Source organism: Desmodus rotundus, chromosome 4, assembly GCF_022682495.2.
Source record: "Desmodus rotundus isolate HL8 chromosome 4, HLdesRot8A.1, whole genome shotgun sequence".
In the NCBI taxonomy this organism is placed as follows: Eukaryota; Metazoa; Chordata; class Mammalia; order Chiroptera; family Phyllostomidae; genus Desmodus; species Desmodus rotundus.
The window spans coordinates 180704743-180720347 of record NC_071390.1 but is presented as its reverse complement, the minus strand read 5'-3'; the positions used below and the strand labels follow the sequence as shown (position 1 = coordinate 180720347).

The 15605-nt window shown below is 59.4% G+C and overlaps 1 protein-coding gene across 1 annotated transcript in view; it reads right to left on the bottom strand.

Moving 5' to 3' along the window:
• NSD2 (nuclear receptor binding SET domain protein 2) overlaps positions 1-15096 on the bottom strand; it is a 49331-nt gene extending 34235 nt beyond the window's left edge. Inside the window, exons 1-2 of the mRNA XM_053923026.1 lie at positions 14663-15096; positions 1040-1673 (exon numbers count right to left, since the gene is read on the bottom strand). Of these exons, the coding sequence (XP_053779001.1) occupies positions 1040-1639 (600 nt within the window). The 5' untranslated portion in view covers positions 1640-1673; positions 14663-15096. The remainder of the gene's footprint in view (positions 1-1039; positions 1674-14662) is intronic.
• Between the last annotated feature and the right edge of the window lie 509 nt (positions 15097-15605).

Below are 15605 nucleotides of genomic sequence, written 5' to 3'. Positions count from 1 at the left end.
CGTGTTGGCTAAACCAGGGGGCAGGGTGGGGAGCCGCCTGCACCGGCCTCTTCCCCACTGAGCTGCCCACAACCACGGGCACCTCCAGAACCACCATCAGCCTGGTCATTTCAGAAACTTGTCATTACAATTACACTAGCAAGGCCAAAACAGCCCCTGAGCAGTCAAAAAGGCATTTTTCAAACCCTCAAAGTTCTTCGTTATTTTAATAATTTCAAGAAAATTTTGGCCATTTCCTCTCCTATGTGTGGAAACGGTAAATAAAAGCGCTCGATGGTAATTCCAAACTCAGTATCTCACCCTGAGTATCACACCAGCCCGAATCGGTCTCAGCTCCCCTGTCCTCACGCCTGCAAGGGGGCCGCAAGGCCGCCACTAGGCCACCAGTGCCTGGGGAGCAGGGGAGGCTGCGGCCCACACTCACCTAAGCGGGGGCCACCCTGAGTCACTTTAAGACGTGAGGACATGAAGCCCCGCGCTCCTGCAGGGTGGGCGAGGGCTTGCACCCCAGCCTCTGATGAGTGCTGGGCACCGGGAGCCTGGCTGGGAGACACACAGCCCAGCCCATGAGGAGGCCGGCCCTGCGCTGCCCTGGCAGAGGGTCAGTCACACTTACTCCTCAGAGCAAGGCTGAGAAGCCCACTCGGGGTGTCGGTGCGCCTCCACCGACCAGAGCCAGGCCCCGCCCATCTCTAGAGAGGAGGCTATGAAACAGGAGAGCCCAGGGGTCAGGAACTGGCTACACCTGGGCTCAGAAAGTAGGGTGACCTCTTTGTGCCACTTTGACCTTGAAGACGTCGCTGACCTCTCCAGGCCTCATAATGGCTCCACGATGGGCAGGGGGGCCTGAAGGAGGCCATGCTGGGGCTTCCTGGAGCCACACCCCCTCCCCACCACTCCCATAGCCCACACAGACCCTCGGGGACTGTCCCCCGCTCCTCCCCCAGACCTGAGCCGGCGGGGGCGTCCTTGTGGCTCTCCTGTCCAGAGAGCTGCATCTGCGCCATCCCTGCCCCCAGGTAGAGCCCCTCCTAGGTACCTTCTTGTCCAAGGGGCTTGAGGTCTCCGGCATCAGAGCGGCTCCCACAAGGCCCTGCTCCAATAGGGAGTCATATTTTATGCTCCTCTTCCTGCTCCTTCTTGCCTTATTTTCCGGTTTCTGTCCGTTTTCCTCTGACGGGGACGCAGCAGCAGCTCCGCCCCCACAAATGGAAGACTCAAAGAGAGGCTTCCCGTTCATGTAGGTCTTGGTGATTTTCAGCTTGATCTCTGGAGAGCCGTTTTTGATGGGGCTGGCATTAGGTGGGGTCCCCACCCCCTTTCCCTCCGGGGACTCGAAACGCAATTTGGCGTCCTGAGCACCGGGGTCTCCATTGAACACACGGGAGGTCAGGTCTTTCAGCTTCTCCGCCGGGAGAAAGGGCAGCGCATCATGGCCGTTGAACTTCTGCATGACCCCCTCCTGCAGGCCGGCGGAGAGCTGTGCCTTGCTGAGGAACACGGAGCACTCTCGGCTCACCTCGCAGCTCGGGGTCTTCCCGGTGCTGCCGCCGCTGAGGACCTCCGGGGCCTGCTTCATCCTCACGCACGTGAGGGCTTTCTGAACCGAGAGGGGGCTTTTTTTGATGCTCAATTCCATTCAGTCCAGGTGCTTCCGTTCTTAGAACACTACACTGTTAGGAGAACAAAAAGAAAAAAGAAAGAAACATCACATTTAAAGCCTAGCACAAGTATCCCACATCTCTACAGCGCTGTGGGTTTGTTTTGCGTTTTTGAGTCACCTTATGATGTATTGTACAATGATTTATGTCACAGGAGGCAGTTTAAATACAAAAACAATGATACAAAATTACAAAGTGACAGAGTTGGAAAGAACGAACAGAACAGCCTTTAAGGAAGAGAACGCAAAAGCCAGGCTCCACCTCTCAAGTTGGGCCACCACCTCTCACCAGCGATGTGGCGGGGACACAGCACCCAACCTGCTTCCTCACCCCACAGGGGACCCCATCGCCTGCGCCGGTGTCCAGCGAGGCAGCCGACACAGAGCAGGCCTGTCACCACTGAGGCGGACTCCCAGGGAGAGGGTCACTGACAAGCACAGGTCACCTGATAGCAAAGTCTGTCTAAAACCAGATGTTCCTGGCCCTGGCTGGTGTGGCTCAGTGGACTGAGCACCAGCCTGAGAACCAGAAGGTCACTGGTTCGATTCCCAGTCAGGGCATATTCCTGGGCTGTGGGCCAGGTCCCCAGTTGGGGGCATGGGAGAGGCAACTGATCGATGTCTCACTCACACATCAATATGTCTCTCCCTCTCTCCCTCCCTTCCCCTGTCCCTAAAAAGAAATAAAATCCAAAATTAAAAAAAACACACAGATGTTCCAATGCCACTTGTGCCAGACTGATGGAGGAGCTGAGCGTCAGAAGTGAGATGGCCGCCCGAGTGAGTCCAGGTGCGGGCCTGGCTGGCGCACTACCCCCACCCCGCTCCACCCAGGCCCAATCCAAAGGCCTCGACAGGAGTGGAGCCACCCCCTGGAGATGAACTCTCTGAGGGCAAAGCCCTAACAGGCTCTCGGGCCCCTGGGCCCACCTGCAGAGACATCTCTGGCCGTACGGTCCCGTGGGCATCTTCACGGCACAGCCACAGTCCCTGGAAAAGGGCCAAAACCCCAAGGGGTGGCCGAAGTCCAGGCACCCACACCAGCGGGGGTCACCCACCAAGAGTGCCTTAGGGGAGCCACCAGGAGGCCCCCAATGGTGGGCACCCTCACACTCCTGGGACAGCTCTCCAGCAAAGCACAGCCCAGGGGGACGGCCAGCCGTGTGGGCAGGGCAGCTGGAGGGGCCAAGGGGAAGAGCAGCGGTGGCCCTGGTCCAGGGAAGTGTCTCGCACACGGGGCCACCTCCCAGCCCTGGGACACACCGAGCGCGTGGTGCGACTTGCACCCTGCTGCCGGGCGGTGAGGCGCAGACGGCCCCTCCAGCCCCAGCGGGGTGGGGGCACTCTGCCACCCCGGCTGACGTAGCAAGACCAGCAAAGGAAACGGAGGGTACAGATGCTGGGAAGGAAGAAGCTCCCTTCTGGTCATAGGTAACATGATTGACTCACATATGTAGAAAACCTCAACGAACCCAAAAAACCCCTGGGACTAACGAGCAAGGTTACAGGGCGCAAGGCCAACACACAAAAATCAATCATTCCCCTACACTCCGGCCGTGAGCGAGCAGGGCTGCAAATTAAACACACAGTTTACACCAGCACCCCCAAAATTTAGGCCTTAAGAATAAATCTAACTGAATACGAACAAGACTTACAGGAAGAAAACTACAAAGCTCTGATGAGTAAGATTAAAGAACCACACACGTGAAGAGACGGTCCCTGTTCATGGACAGGAAGACTCCATGCAGTCAAGATGTCAGTTCTTCCCAGCGTGGCCTGCAGGTCACATGCAATCCCACTCAAAACCCCCACAAGTTATTCTGTGGACACCAACAAGCTGATCTTAAACTCTACATGGCAGCAAAAGCCCCGGAACAGCCAACACACGTGGAAGATGAGAACAAAGCACCACCTGGCGCCACGGCCCCCAGACCTGCTGTGTAGGCGCCACCACCAAGGCAGGGGTGTCGGTAAGAGAGCAGACAGACCAGTGGGGCCCTGGCCAGGAGGCTCAGAGTGTTGTCCCAATATGCCAGAGTGCGCAGGTTCAATTCCTGGTCAGGGCACACACAAGAATCGAACAATGCCCTGGCTGGTGGGGCTCAGTGGACTGAGCGCCAGCCTGCAAACTGAAGGTCACAGGTTGGACTCCCAATCAGGGCACAGGCCTGGGTTCCTAGCCAGGTCCCCAGTAGGGGGCACATGAGAGGCAACCACACACTGATGTGTCTTTCCCTTTCTCCCTCCCTTCCCCTCTCTAAAAATAAATAAATGGAATCCTAAAGAAAAAAAAGACAGAAAAAAAAAGAACCAAACAATGAATGCATAAATAAGTGGAACAAATCGATGTCTCTCAAATCAATAAATTAAAAAAATGTTAAAAGAGAAAAGACGCTCCACTTCACACGTCATTGGGAAAATGCAAACTGCAAACAGCGAGACCCCATCGTACACCTTTCAGAACGACCAACGTCCAGAGCTCTGACCACACCCAGTGCCGGCAAAGACCTGCAGCGGCAGGACCGCTCGCTGGGTGCGGCGGGGGTGGGGGCTGGTGTGGGGACTCTGTTCGTGTATGTTTTTAATCAACTTTGGTGGGGCAGGGAGAGAAAAGGAGAGAGAGAGGAAGGAAAAGGGGAGGGAGGGAGAGACAGAAAGACAGACAGCCATGTGCCATTCCTCAGCCACGCATTCACTGGTGGACTCTTGCATGTGCCCTGACCAGGGATCGAACCCGCCACGGTGGTGCACCAGGGACGGCGTTCTAGCTGCCTGCGCTGCCCGGCCGGGGCGGGGCAGTGACTTCTCACAAAACTAAACATACACTCACCAGAGTCCAGCGACCGCACTCCACAGGAAACACCTGAGTGAGCTGAAAACTGACGTCCACACGCAAACACCTGCCCGCAGGTGCCTACAGCAGCTCTGTTCACAACTGCCAAACCCTGGGGGCAGCCCAGGTGTCCTCCAGGGAACGGGCACGCCCAGGCCAGTCCAGACCATGGAATACGATTCAGCCTTAAAAAGGAAGGACCTTCTGACACCTGTTGCCCGTGGATGACCGTTGAAAACTTGGTGCTCAGTAAAAGGAGTGGATCACAAAAGACAAACACTGTAGACCCACTCACACAACATCCCTCCAGCGGTCACACTCACGGACACAGGAAGCAGAGTGTCTCGTGGGCAGTTTCTGCTGTGCAGGAGGAAGCATGCTGGCTGTGGGGCTGGACGGCTGCACATCGGTGCAAATGCGCTGGATGTCCCTGAACTGGACACTGGGCAATGGTTACAACGGTCAACTTTATGTTGTCAATGTTCTCACCAAACACCTCTGCCCTCAGGGGGCTTACATTCCAAAGGATTTCCAGCAGAGAGCAGGGAGGGTGGGGAAAAGGCAGTTTTCAGAGGACAATGATGGAAGTTGTTCCAGGAAGAAAAGGAAGCTCAGTACTAGAACTAAAGGAGCACTGGGGTGGGGGAGAGAAAAAATGACTAGAGCACCGGGCTCTGAACCAGACAGGTAAATACAGATCAGTACCCAGACCCGTCACCTGCCAATAACCACAGACCACCAGGGACAGGGGCAACCTGAGCACCTACCTGCCCGGCTCCTGCGGGAGGGCACCCGGGAGCGCGGGCTTCCCTGAGCCCCAACAGAGGGCAGGGATGCCATCCCTCTAAAGCAGGGGTCCCCAACCTCCCCCTCCCAGTCCACAGACACCGCTGGCACTACCACCTGAGCTCCGCCTCCTGTCTTCCCCCACTGCCACCCCGGTTCATGGAAAGACTGTCTTCCACAGCACCTGTGCCTGGAGCCAAAAAGTTTAGGGACCGCTGCTCTAAAGGGCGAAGGGAGAATAATCCCCCGTAAATCATCATTCAAATGCGAGGCTCAGGCTCGGGAGCCTCCAGTGTCATAAAAGACACCAGAAGATGCTCCGCAGCAAGAACACAAACCCCGAGGGAAGAACAGGATGCGGAACGGAAGGCAGCAGAGCCCATTCTGGAAGAGTCCACGTCTAAAAAGAATGTGAGACTTCCTTTCTCACACGTACAACATTCCTCCTGGAAGCCTCAATTAGGATAGCAATAAAGGATCCCCAGCTGGTGTGGCTCAGTGGATTGAGTGCCAGCCTGCTGACCAAAGGGTCACCGGTTCGATTCCCAATCAGGGCAGACGCCTGGGTTGCGGGCCAGGTCCCCAGTGGGGGGCATGCAAGAGGCAACCAATTAATGTATGTCTCCAGCTTTCTCCCTTCCTTCCCCTCTCCCTAAAAATAAGTAAATAAAATCTTAAAAAAAAAAAAAGGGAGGGCAGTAAAGAAATTTCCAGGAATGTGCGCCCCCTGGACAAAGACGCCAGCGGGGTGAGAATGCGGGGTGTCTGCCATGCTTCTCCTTGTAAGTCACCCTCAGGTAACTACCGTCACGTGCAGTCAGTGCAGGAAGGAAAGGCAATGCCGACCGGCGCAGGCCGGGTGAGGTGGACACAGGGACGTCGGACCGAGCAGCGCAGCTCGCCGTCACCAGCGGTCTCCCCCGGGAGCAGGAAGGGCTGGGAGGCCACTGCACACTGTGGCTTTCTGTCACAGGCTCGCAGATACCATGGGACCGGAGGCCGGTGTCCCTGCACAGGGAGGGGCAGCGTCTCTCTCAGCAGAGGGTCACCTGGACAACCAGCACCATCCTCACTGGCACCAGGCCTGTGCCAGCATCTGGACGCGGAGCCAGTAACAAAGCTCGCCCCGTCCTCGCAGCGCTGATGCTGGGGGGGGGCTTCAGAGGAAAGACAAAGGTCTGGGGTGGGAGGGGGCAGGAGGAACGACCCTCCCACACCCAGGCTCCGGTATCCAGCTGCAGCTGCTTTGCTCACCCTGCGATGCAGCAGTGAGTCAGCCTGGAGAGGCCTCAGGGCTGGGCCAGGGGGAGCCCTGTAGGGGCAGGGGACAGAAGTAATTGGGAAACCCACGTGCACCCCACTATTCCCCGCCTTCCGGCACCTGGCGCTGACCTTGCCCAACTGCCCTGGCGCCGCCCTCACTGAAGGACGGTGACAGGACTGGCACCGCAGGGGCACAGATCCCAGTCTATGAAGAATGGGGAGACCCACCGGGGAGACCTGCTGGGCCCTGACCTTGGCGCTGCTCCAGCACCAGGCCCCTCCGAGCAGCTGGGCCTCACAGGACTTAGAGCTCACTCGCCGAGCATGGGCCTCTCCCACAGCACCCAGCCTTGGACAGGAGGGACTTGGTGCTGAGCCATTCCGTGACTGGTTCCTGTGGCTGCAAAGGGGCTCCGAGCCACAGGCCAGAGGACGTGACAGACTGCAAGGCGCGGCAGCCCAGCCCTGACCACACAAGAGTAAGTCTCCCGCCCGGTCCAGTCACCGGGCCCCCAGCGCACTGCTGGGGGGTGTGGACAGGTGCGGCCGCTGTGAAGAACAGTCGGCCAGCTCCTCAAGAAGCTCAACGAGAGCCGCCTTGTCCCCCAGGGACCCCACTCCTGGGGGCAGGCCCTGGGGCAGTGGCCACACCTGCGCGCACGAGGACACAAGCGCACCACAGCAGCATCCTCCGCGTGGGCCCGCAGAGGCGGTGGGGCCAAGGCGCTCAGGGCACGAGCTTCTTCTGGGGGACGGGGAGACACAGGAATTAGTGGTGAAGCTGTGTCACACTGAGAATAGACTAAAGTCACTGAACTATACACTTTAAAGTGGCTTAAGTGGTGACTTTTCTGTTGGCAAACTTTACATCAAATTTTACATATCCACTCTCATTGAATGTGCAAACTAGTTCCCCTTCTCCCTCTGAAGCACACTCTGAGCGTGAGGACGGCCCGGCCACGGCAAGGGCCACGGCAGGGACCGCGATGCGGGGCAGCTTCGTGGGGGTAGCGGGCGCTGCCTGCCACACCCACGTTCCGAGGCACAGGACACGCTACCTGGTTCGGCTCTTCTTCAGAATTTTAAAGGAACATCACAAAAACGTAAAAATAGTCCCGAAATAAGCAAAAATTACAGCGCTCTGCCACACCATCCCCTACTGCTGGGAGACAGAAGAAGGCGACCAGAGAGCACCCTCAGCCCACCATGCTGCCAATGGAACGCCCATGCAGGAGGAGGTCCACACTGAGACAGGAGACACAGGGGACGAGGAGGGACCTGAACAGACAGCTCTCCACAGAGCACACACAGGCGCCCACAGACACGCAGGAAAGATGCTCCACATCACTGCCACAGAAATGCAAAAGAAAACCGCAACGAGCTGTCACCTCACACCTGTCAGACGCTGCCACCAACAGACCCACAGACAAGTGCCGCGAGGGCGTAGAGAAAGGGGACCCTCATGCACTGCCGTCGGTGGGAATGCAGACAGGTGCAGCCACCGCAGAAAGCAGTGTGGAAGGTCCTCAAAACATTGAGAACAGATCTGCCTTGTGACCCAGCGACCCCACTTCTGGGAACACATCCGAAGGAGCCCGAAACGCCGATTCAAAGAGACACACACGGCCCCCGTCCGCTGCAGCAGCACTTACAGCCGCCAAGGCGCGGGGGCAGCGCGGGTGCCCTCTGACGGACAGCTGGGCAGAATGGCGGGGTGCGCACGCAGTGGAATACTGCCCGGCGACAAAAAAGAGCGCAACCCTGCCCTCTGCAAAAGCACGCTTGGACCTAAAGGGCTTAGTACTGAGTGAAGTAAGTCAGACGCAGGGAGCCAAATGACCACATGACTTCACTTACAAGTGGGATCTGAAGAGGAAAAAAGACAAATAACAAAGCAAAACAAAACAGAAACAACCCATAGATGCTGAGAATAAGCAGATGGTTGCCAGGGGGGCAGGGGGCGGAGGAAAAAAAACTCGGGTGTCACCAGCCACAGCTCTCACAGCGGGGACAGCAGGCATCCCCGTTTCACCCCAGAGCCCCGCCCCTCAGCCCGCCTCCTCCTCTGCCCGCCCATCCACGACCACCACCCGTCTCTGGACTGACACCAGCCCCCTCGCTGCCTCGCTGGCCAAGGTGCTCAGTGTTAAGGCACCAGGACCAGGGACAGGCTCTGTGGGACACAGACTGCCAGCCCCACCACAGGGCCTGGGACCCAGCGGGTGGCAGTGGGCCCAGTGGACCCAACTTGAGGAGCCAAGCCCCACGTCAGCCGCTCGCTCCTCGGCTCAACCCAGAGGTGCCTCTCTGGCTCGGGGTGTGGCCGTGAGCTCCCCCAGCCGACACAGAGGGAGAGGAGGCACGCACCCCTGACAGCTTCCTGTCAGAAGACACATGTCCCTTCTCAGTGTCCAAGGCAAATCGGGTGGCCACACCTGTGTCAAGGGGAGGACCCCACCCAGAGCAGGGACACTGGAGAGCCTCTGCCTCCCAGAGCCCGCAGACCCACCCCATCCCACACACACTCTCACTTGCACTCACTCACACTCACGCACACTCACACACATCCCCTGCAAACCACCCGCTGCTCTTAGGAGGAAAGTGCTCACTTCAGCCTGGAAGAGCCCACCCCACCTCTGCAGCCTGTGAGCCCCCAGGCCCCTCGCCCTGCTCCAGCCACACCAGCCGTCTTTCTTCCTGCCTCTGTCCCTGCCTGCAGGACTCTCCCCTGCCCGCGGCCAGGTCCTCTCCTGCTCTGCCCAGCACTCACCCCGGCCCCAGTCAGGTGAAACGGCCCTGCAGGGCCTACGAGACGCCCCTGGCTTTCTTTCCTGCTGCAGAGTTGACTACAGGGTGGGAGGACTGGGCAGAGCCACATGTGCCGGGCCACCACCGCCACCACCGTCCTGGTCGGGCCGCACACTCTGGGCCCACAGAGACGCGCGCCTCGAACCCAGGCGGCGTGTCGTTGCGTCGGCACAGATCTGGAGACATCGCTGACAGGGACACAGTCTCTTCTCAAATGCGACACAGCCACTACGGCAGCTAAAAAAGTGGGAATCACTCAGTAGCACATCTAATGGGAGCTCCCATTTCTACCTGCGCCAGACGACAGGTGGCGTGCAGTGTATCTCTGCCTGGCCTGGGCGCCAACGAGCACTGAGATGGCAGCGAGCAGGCAGGCCTCCAGCCTCCCCCCCACCCCGTCCCTCCATCTTCCTCCTTGTTGACAGGACCCGGGTTCTGGGATCTGCTGCTGGCAGCTCTGTGAAGAGTGGTTCGCCATTTTTCTCCCGCCCCGTGTTGCATGTAAACTGGTTATTCGCAATAAAGATCCAGGTTCAATTATTTGGCAAGACTATTTCATGGGATTTTCAAAAATGTGGCCCTTTGTCCACTGGCTCCACCCTGTTTTTCCCTCCCAGTGAGGTCTGCAAACCCCACGGGACACAGGTCCTGGCTCATCACCAGCACACAGCTGATGGCCGATGAAGACAGGATGCCCCACTGACAAAAATGCAACAGCCCCTCCTACTCCAGGACAGACAGCCTGCTGCTAACATGTCCCGAGAGGCAGACCAGTAGGCCCCCGGAGCACAGAACCAGGACCAGGCCTGTTGGGGCTCAGTCACATGCAGCCCAGTGACTGTGGGTCTCCCTTCACATCTTTGGATCCAGCCTCCTGCTGTGAGGACCCAATGAGCCGTGGAAAAGATTTGCAGCGCAAAGCCACTTAAGGAGAAGCTCTGCACAGATGGCAACTTGACTTCACATCTTCTGGGGAGCCCTGGCTGGTGTGGCCCAGTGGATTGAGCGTGGGCTGTGAATCAAAGGGTCGCTGGTTCAATTCCCAGTCAGGGCACATGCCTGGGTTGCGGGCCAGGTCCCCAATGGGGGCCACGTGAGAGGCAACCACACAGTGATGTTTCTTTCCCTCTCTAGAACTCCTGAGGCCCACTCCCCCGATTCGGAGCCCCAAGCTGACCCCAGCCCCTCGGTGCTGCCCCTCTCTTGCATTTGCGCACTCCTCCCGCCACCTGTCCTTGGGAAGGGCACGGTTGTCAATCACCAGCCCACGGGGAGGTGACACCTTCCCAACTTTGCACCAGGACCACGAGCTCACGCCACTCCCTGTCACCTGCACCCCTTCTGGGACATGTTACACAATGGACCTTGTACAAGGGGCTGAGGGACCACTCGTTCAGTCACAGAAAGAACGAGCCCCTTGGGTGCCGCTCTAGCGTGGGCGTACGAGAATAACCAGAGCTGCCCTGGCTGCAATGGCTCAGTGGGCTGAGTGTCGCCAGTTCGATTCCCAGTCAGGGCACATGCCTGGGTTGCAGGCCAGTTCCCCGGGTACTGGCATGCAAGAGGCAACCAGTTGATGTTTCTCTCCCTCTCTTTCTCCCTCCCTTCTCCTCTAAAAATAAATAAATAAAAGTTCAAAAAATCTGGAGGAAAGGAGGAAGGTCCGGGAGACGGACAAGCATGGGACCCACACGGAGGCCGGAGGCAAGGGCTGCAGCGGAGGGTAGGCGCCAGGGCGGCGGGGCAGCAGGGCAGGCAGGGGTGTGCAGGCAGGCAAGAGCCCCGTGTGCAGGTGTGCGGAGGGGAGCTCCTCACAGGGGCAAGTGCCACAGCCTGAAGCCACCACGCACAGCTGGGTGGCAGGCCAGGGGCGCTGGTGGCTGGAGCACAGTGAGAGCAGCCAGCGGCGCGAAGGCGATGCAAGGCAGGGGAGACACAGAAGGCTGAGGACACAGCGCTCGCACCTCCCAAACCAGTCAGGGGCTCAGGGCTGCAGGCCAGGTCCCCAGTGTGGGGGTAGGCGAGAGGCAAGCACACCGTGATGTTTCTCTCCCTCTCTCCCTCCCTGTCTCTCTAAAAATAAGTAAACAAAATCTTAAAAAACAAAAACAAAAACCACTCTCTACACACCCACTAGCAAAGGCCAGCACTCAGCTCAGCCTACACTTTGCAATTTCTATCCTGTGTATTTTGTTAACTATTAAGTGTTGAAAACTATGAAGTACTAACTATTAAGTATTAAAAACTACTAAGTATTACAGAAGTTAAGATGCTGATCGTGGCCATTTGCTTTTTGGAAGGCAGACTCAAAAACAACACTAATTTGAGGTGCGTCTTCATTTTTTCTAACTGGCAAACCAAATATCATCAAATCAATCAGCTCCTTCAAAAGCTACATTGCAACCAATACACAAATGCAAAACGCTGCTGACTCTCCGGGGTGACCCACTTCAGACTTCGTCTCCCCAAAGCGCTCGCTATAAATAGCCCTCTGGGACAAAGACACGACCGCGCTGTGTGGAGACTGTGCGCAGCAGGAGCCCAAGCCCCGAGCTCCCACTCCCCTCGCGCTTTTGTGCTCTGCAGGCGCAGCGCCCTCCCGACCCTGCCCAGGACACCGGTCCGGTCCAGCGGGCACACCCTGCCCTCTCCGTCTGAGAGGCAGTTAGTTACAGGTCCGTCCTACTGTTGTACTTCCGTGCTCCACAGCTGATTTTTATTTGACATCCGCACTCGCTAGGATGAGAAGAGGAAAGAAAGGAGGCCGCCTGGCAAACAGGCCGTGGCTCCCTGATGAGACTAGGGCGACCCTGGGCCAGCCCCTCCCTCTCCAAACTCAGCCTCCTCCAGAGGCTCCCTTGCTGCTGCAGTGTGGCATCCGAAGAGCACAGGGAGACAGGCCGGGCACTGGCACTCAAACCGGCTGTCGGGTCATGCTGAGTCCTGGGCCTGCGGCTGCGACGTTTACTGAGCGCCTGCCATGAGGGGGCACCGGCAGAGGGGGTGACAGTCCTCCTGCCTCTAAGGGCCCAGCCCACAGGGAGAAAGGTCCTGGGCGGCCCCTGGAAGGCTGGGTGCTCTGCCCTCAGCCAGCGAGGACAGCAGAGGTCCACCCCCAGCACAGTCCACACGAAAGGCCTGGAGCCGGCTCCGGGCACCAAACATGTGGTGAGCGAGGACACCTTTGCTGTAATCGGGCAAAAGGGAAGAGGGCTCTGGAGGCTGCGCCGCTGCCCGAAGACTGCACACAGGGGCCAAGCAGCCCACCAAGCAGAACACCAGCAACCCAGCACGCCAAGGGTGCGAGCAGAAAGCCTGCACCTTCCGTCCTGCTGACGGAAACCTTTCCTTGGAAAGATGATTTGTCCAGATGAAAACGTGCAGGAACGTAAATTTGGGTGGCGAACTTCAGCATCATTCCAGCTCATCCTTTCATATGTGCTTGGTGACGAGACTCCTGTATCTCCCGTTGCACACGTTTTATTAGTGTTTCCTATCTTCTCAACCAGCACTCCTCAGGAAATCTAATTCCACCTACTTTTACATGTTTTATATTGAAGCAGTAAACCATAAGAGGAAGTAACTAGTTAGTTTTAGTTTACATTCTGCCCTGTGAGTAAACCCTGCAAAGCTGGACTACATGCAGGAGGAGAGGATGTCCAACAGGAGGCAGGCTGGACCCCTGGATGGCACCGCACGGCCGCTAACCCCTGAGATTCGGACTCGCGCTTCCTTTACTAACCCATCCTTGAGCGGGCGTGGTTTTAGCAGCCCTGGGTAAGTCAGCTGCACGAAAAACGTAAGCCTAGTAGCCACCCCTTCTATTTCTCTGTGTGCCTCCGCGACCCTGGAGTTGTGTCCGCTTACCCCTCACGTAGGAATTCGGCACGTGTGCACACACAGGCCAAACCGCCCACCACCCCCTGAAGTTCCTTATCCAACACCCTCAGGCTGGACCCTCTAGGGTTGTGAAGCTGCGGGAGGGCGGGCTCTGGGTACCGCGGAGACAGGAGACCAGAGCTCTTCACAAAGCTCACACGAGCTCACACCCATGTGGTGCGCGCTGGCAACCACGGCCCCACACTGAAGGCTGAGAAAATGGAAGAGAAGGAAAGGAAGTGACTCAAAGTCGTCGTGCTTCAGGCATGAGTCCTGCTCGCCAGCAGCCGGCGGTCTAGATTTGAGCCAGGGCCGGGGCAAGCCCACGCGGAAAGGGATGTCTGGGCTCTGGGGCTCGTTTCCTTCGTTTTACCCTTTGGAGTTGTGCTTTGTCAATACCGTTGCTCTCCTAACGTTTACTATGTAACTGGGACGCTTAAATCACTTTGGAAAATAAAAGAGTTTGAGTACCAACGCACTAACGGGATAGCTTATTTTCCATCTTAATAACCTTATTTAAAAGTACACAAAACAGTCTCAGTATCACGGAGGCATTTAGGTTGGTTATTGACGGAGGAACGTACACCTTGGTGTTTAACTCATTTAAAAGTCAAGGCCTTCAAAGTCTGAGCGCGGGCTGTCAGTCAAAACTTCCCTAACCGGCTCCCCAGTCGTCGGTTGAAAGGCTCCTCTCCTGCAGGTTCTGTTCCCATGCGCACCCCAGGGCGCCGGATCCCTGCCCGGAGGGGATCCCCGCCGCCGAGACACTAAGTTTCAGCTCAAATGTCAAACCTGGGACCGTTCGCGTCCCGGGCGCCCCGGGAAAACACCAAGGCTGCAACGGTTCCAAGGCTTTTCCACCCAAAGTCAAGAGCAGCGGTTTTTAAATGCCTAGACTTTAAACCGTCCTCCCGGCGACTGGGGTCAAGCCAGCATGCGCACCGGGGCCGCGTTTCTGCTCGCCCCGAGGGACCTCGTTGGCCCGGAGCACCGGAGGCACCGGGGACACCGAGGCGAGTCTGGGCGCGCCGCGCGCCCGCAGGATCCCCCCGCCCGGCGTCCGCCTCCACCTGCCAAGGCCCGGTCCGGCAGCCGGGCGCCCGTGCTGACCAACGGCCGGCGCCCGCCAGTGTGTCCCGAGGACCCGCGGCAGACAAAAAGCACCTCCCCGCCGCCCACCGCGCCCCTCCCACCGCCCGGCCCCGACCCGGCCCGGCCGTCGCCTCACAAAGGCCGGCCGGGCCGGCTCGGCTCGGCGCCGCCGCGAACAAAGGCCGCCTGGCCCGCAGGCCGGCACAGGTGCAACCGGCGCGGAGGCCCAACATGGCCGCGCTCGCCCGCCGCCCCGTTACCGCCGCCGCCGCCGCCCGCCCGCGTCCGGGCCGCGCCCCCGGCCCCCGCCCCACTCCCAGGCCCGAGGTCGCCCCAGTGACCTGTGGTGCGTCGCATCCTCCGGCGGCGACTGCTCTCGGGCCGCAGCGCTGGGCTCCGCGGCGGCGGGGAGGGGGCCGGGGCCGCGGGAAAGGAGGGCCGAGGGAGGGGAGGGGGCGGCGGCGGGCGCAGCGCGGCCAGGCCAAGGCTCTCCGCGCGCGGCGCCGACCCCGCCCCCGCTCTCCCGCCCGCCGCCGCCGCCGCCGGGCCGCCGCCGCCGCAGAAGCCGCGGGAAAGTGCGCGCCGCTGATTGGCTGCCGCGCTCGCGGGCTGCGGCCCGGCCGTTCAAATCCGCGCTGGGCTAACGGGGCGGGGCGGCGGTCGCGGGCCGGTGCCGGGCGGGGCTAGGGGACTGGGGCCAGGGCCAGGGGACCCTGCGAGCCGCCTCAGGTCAGCGCCGACGCGCGCCCCGCTCCTGCTCCTCGGCCACGCGCGCGCCAGGCGGCAGCTGAACCGAAAGCTCGGAGCCGGAGGATTAAGGCCGGGCGAGCGGGCGTGCTGACGTCACGGCCGCGCTCCCAATCACCGCCAAGGAGGCCGCCCTGCGCGACCTGCTCCGGCTTGGGAGGACGGCCCGCGCGCCCTCCCGCCCTGCGCTAGCACGCGCCTCGCGAGGGAGGCACCCAGGGCAGTCGAGGCTGGAAGAAGGCGCGGGGACTGGAGCTGCCGCCCCAGCAGGGAAGGCGGCGGTCGGGTTTCAGTGCCCTTGCACGCAAAAGCCTAACTGGACCCCGCCGGGTAGCGTGGAGGGTCTCCCGCGGCTGGAGAGGAGGTGCAGAGCCCCCACGCCTGCATTCCTAAGCCCTGCAGTATGGACTTGGCAGAGATGGTCACAAGCAATTACAAGGATGGGAGGGACCGGCCGACCCCGTGGTGTTGCGGTCTTTCTGCAGATTACCCGCAGGGCGAGGGTTCAGCCGTCCCTCCTGCCTGCCTGCCTGGGCT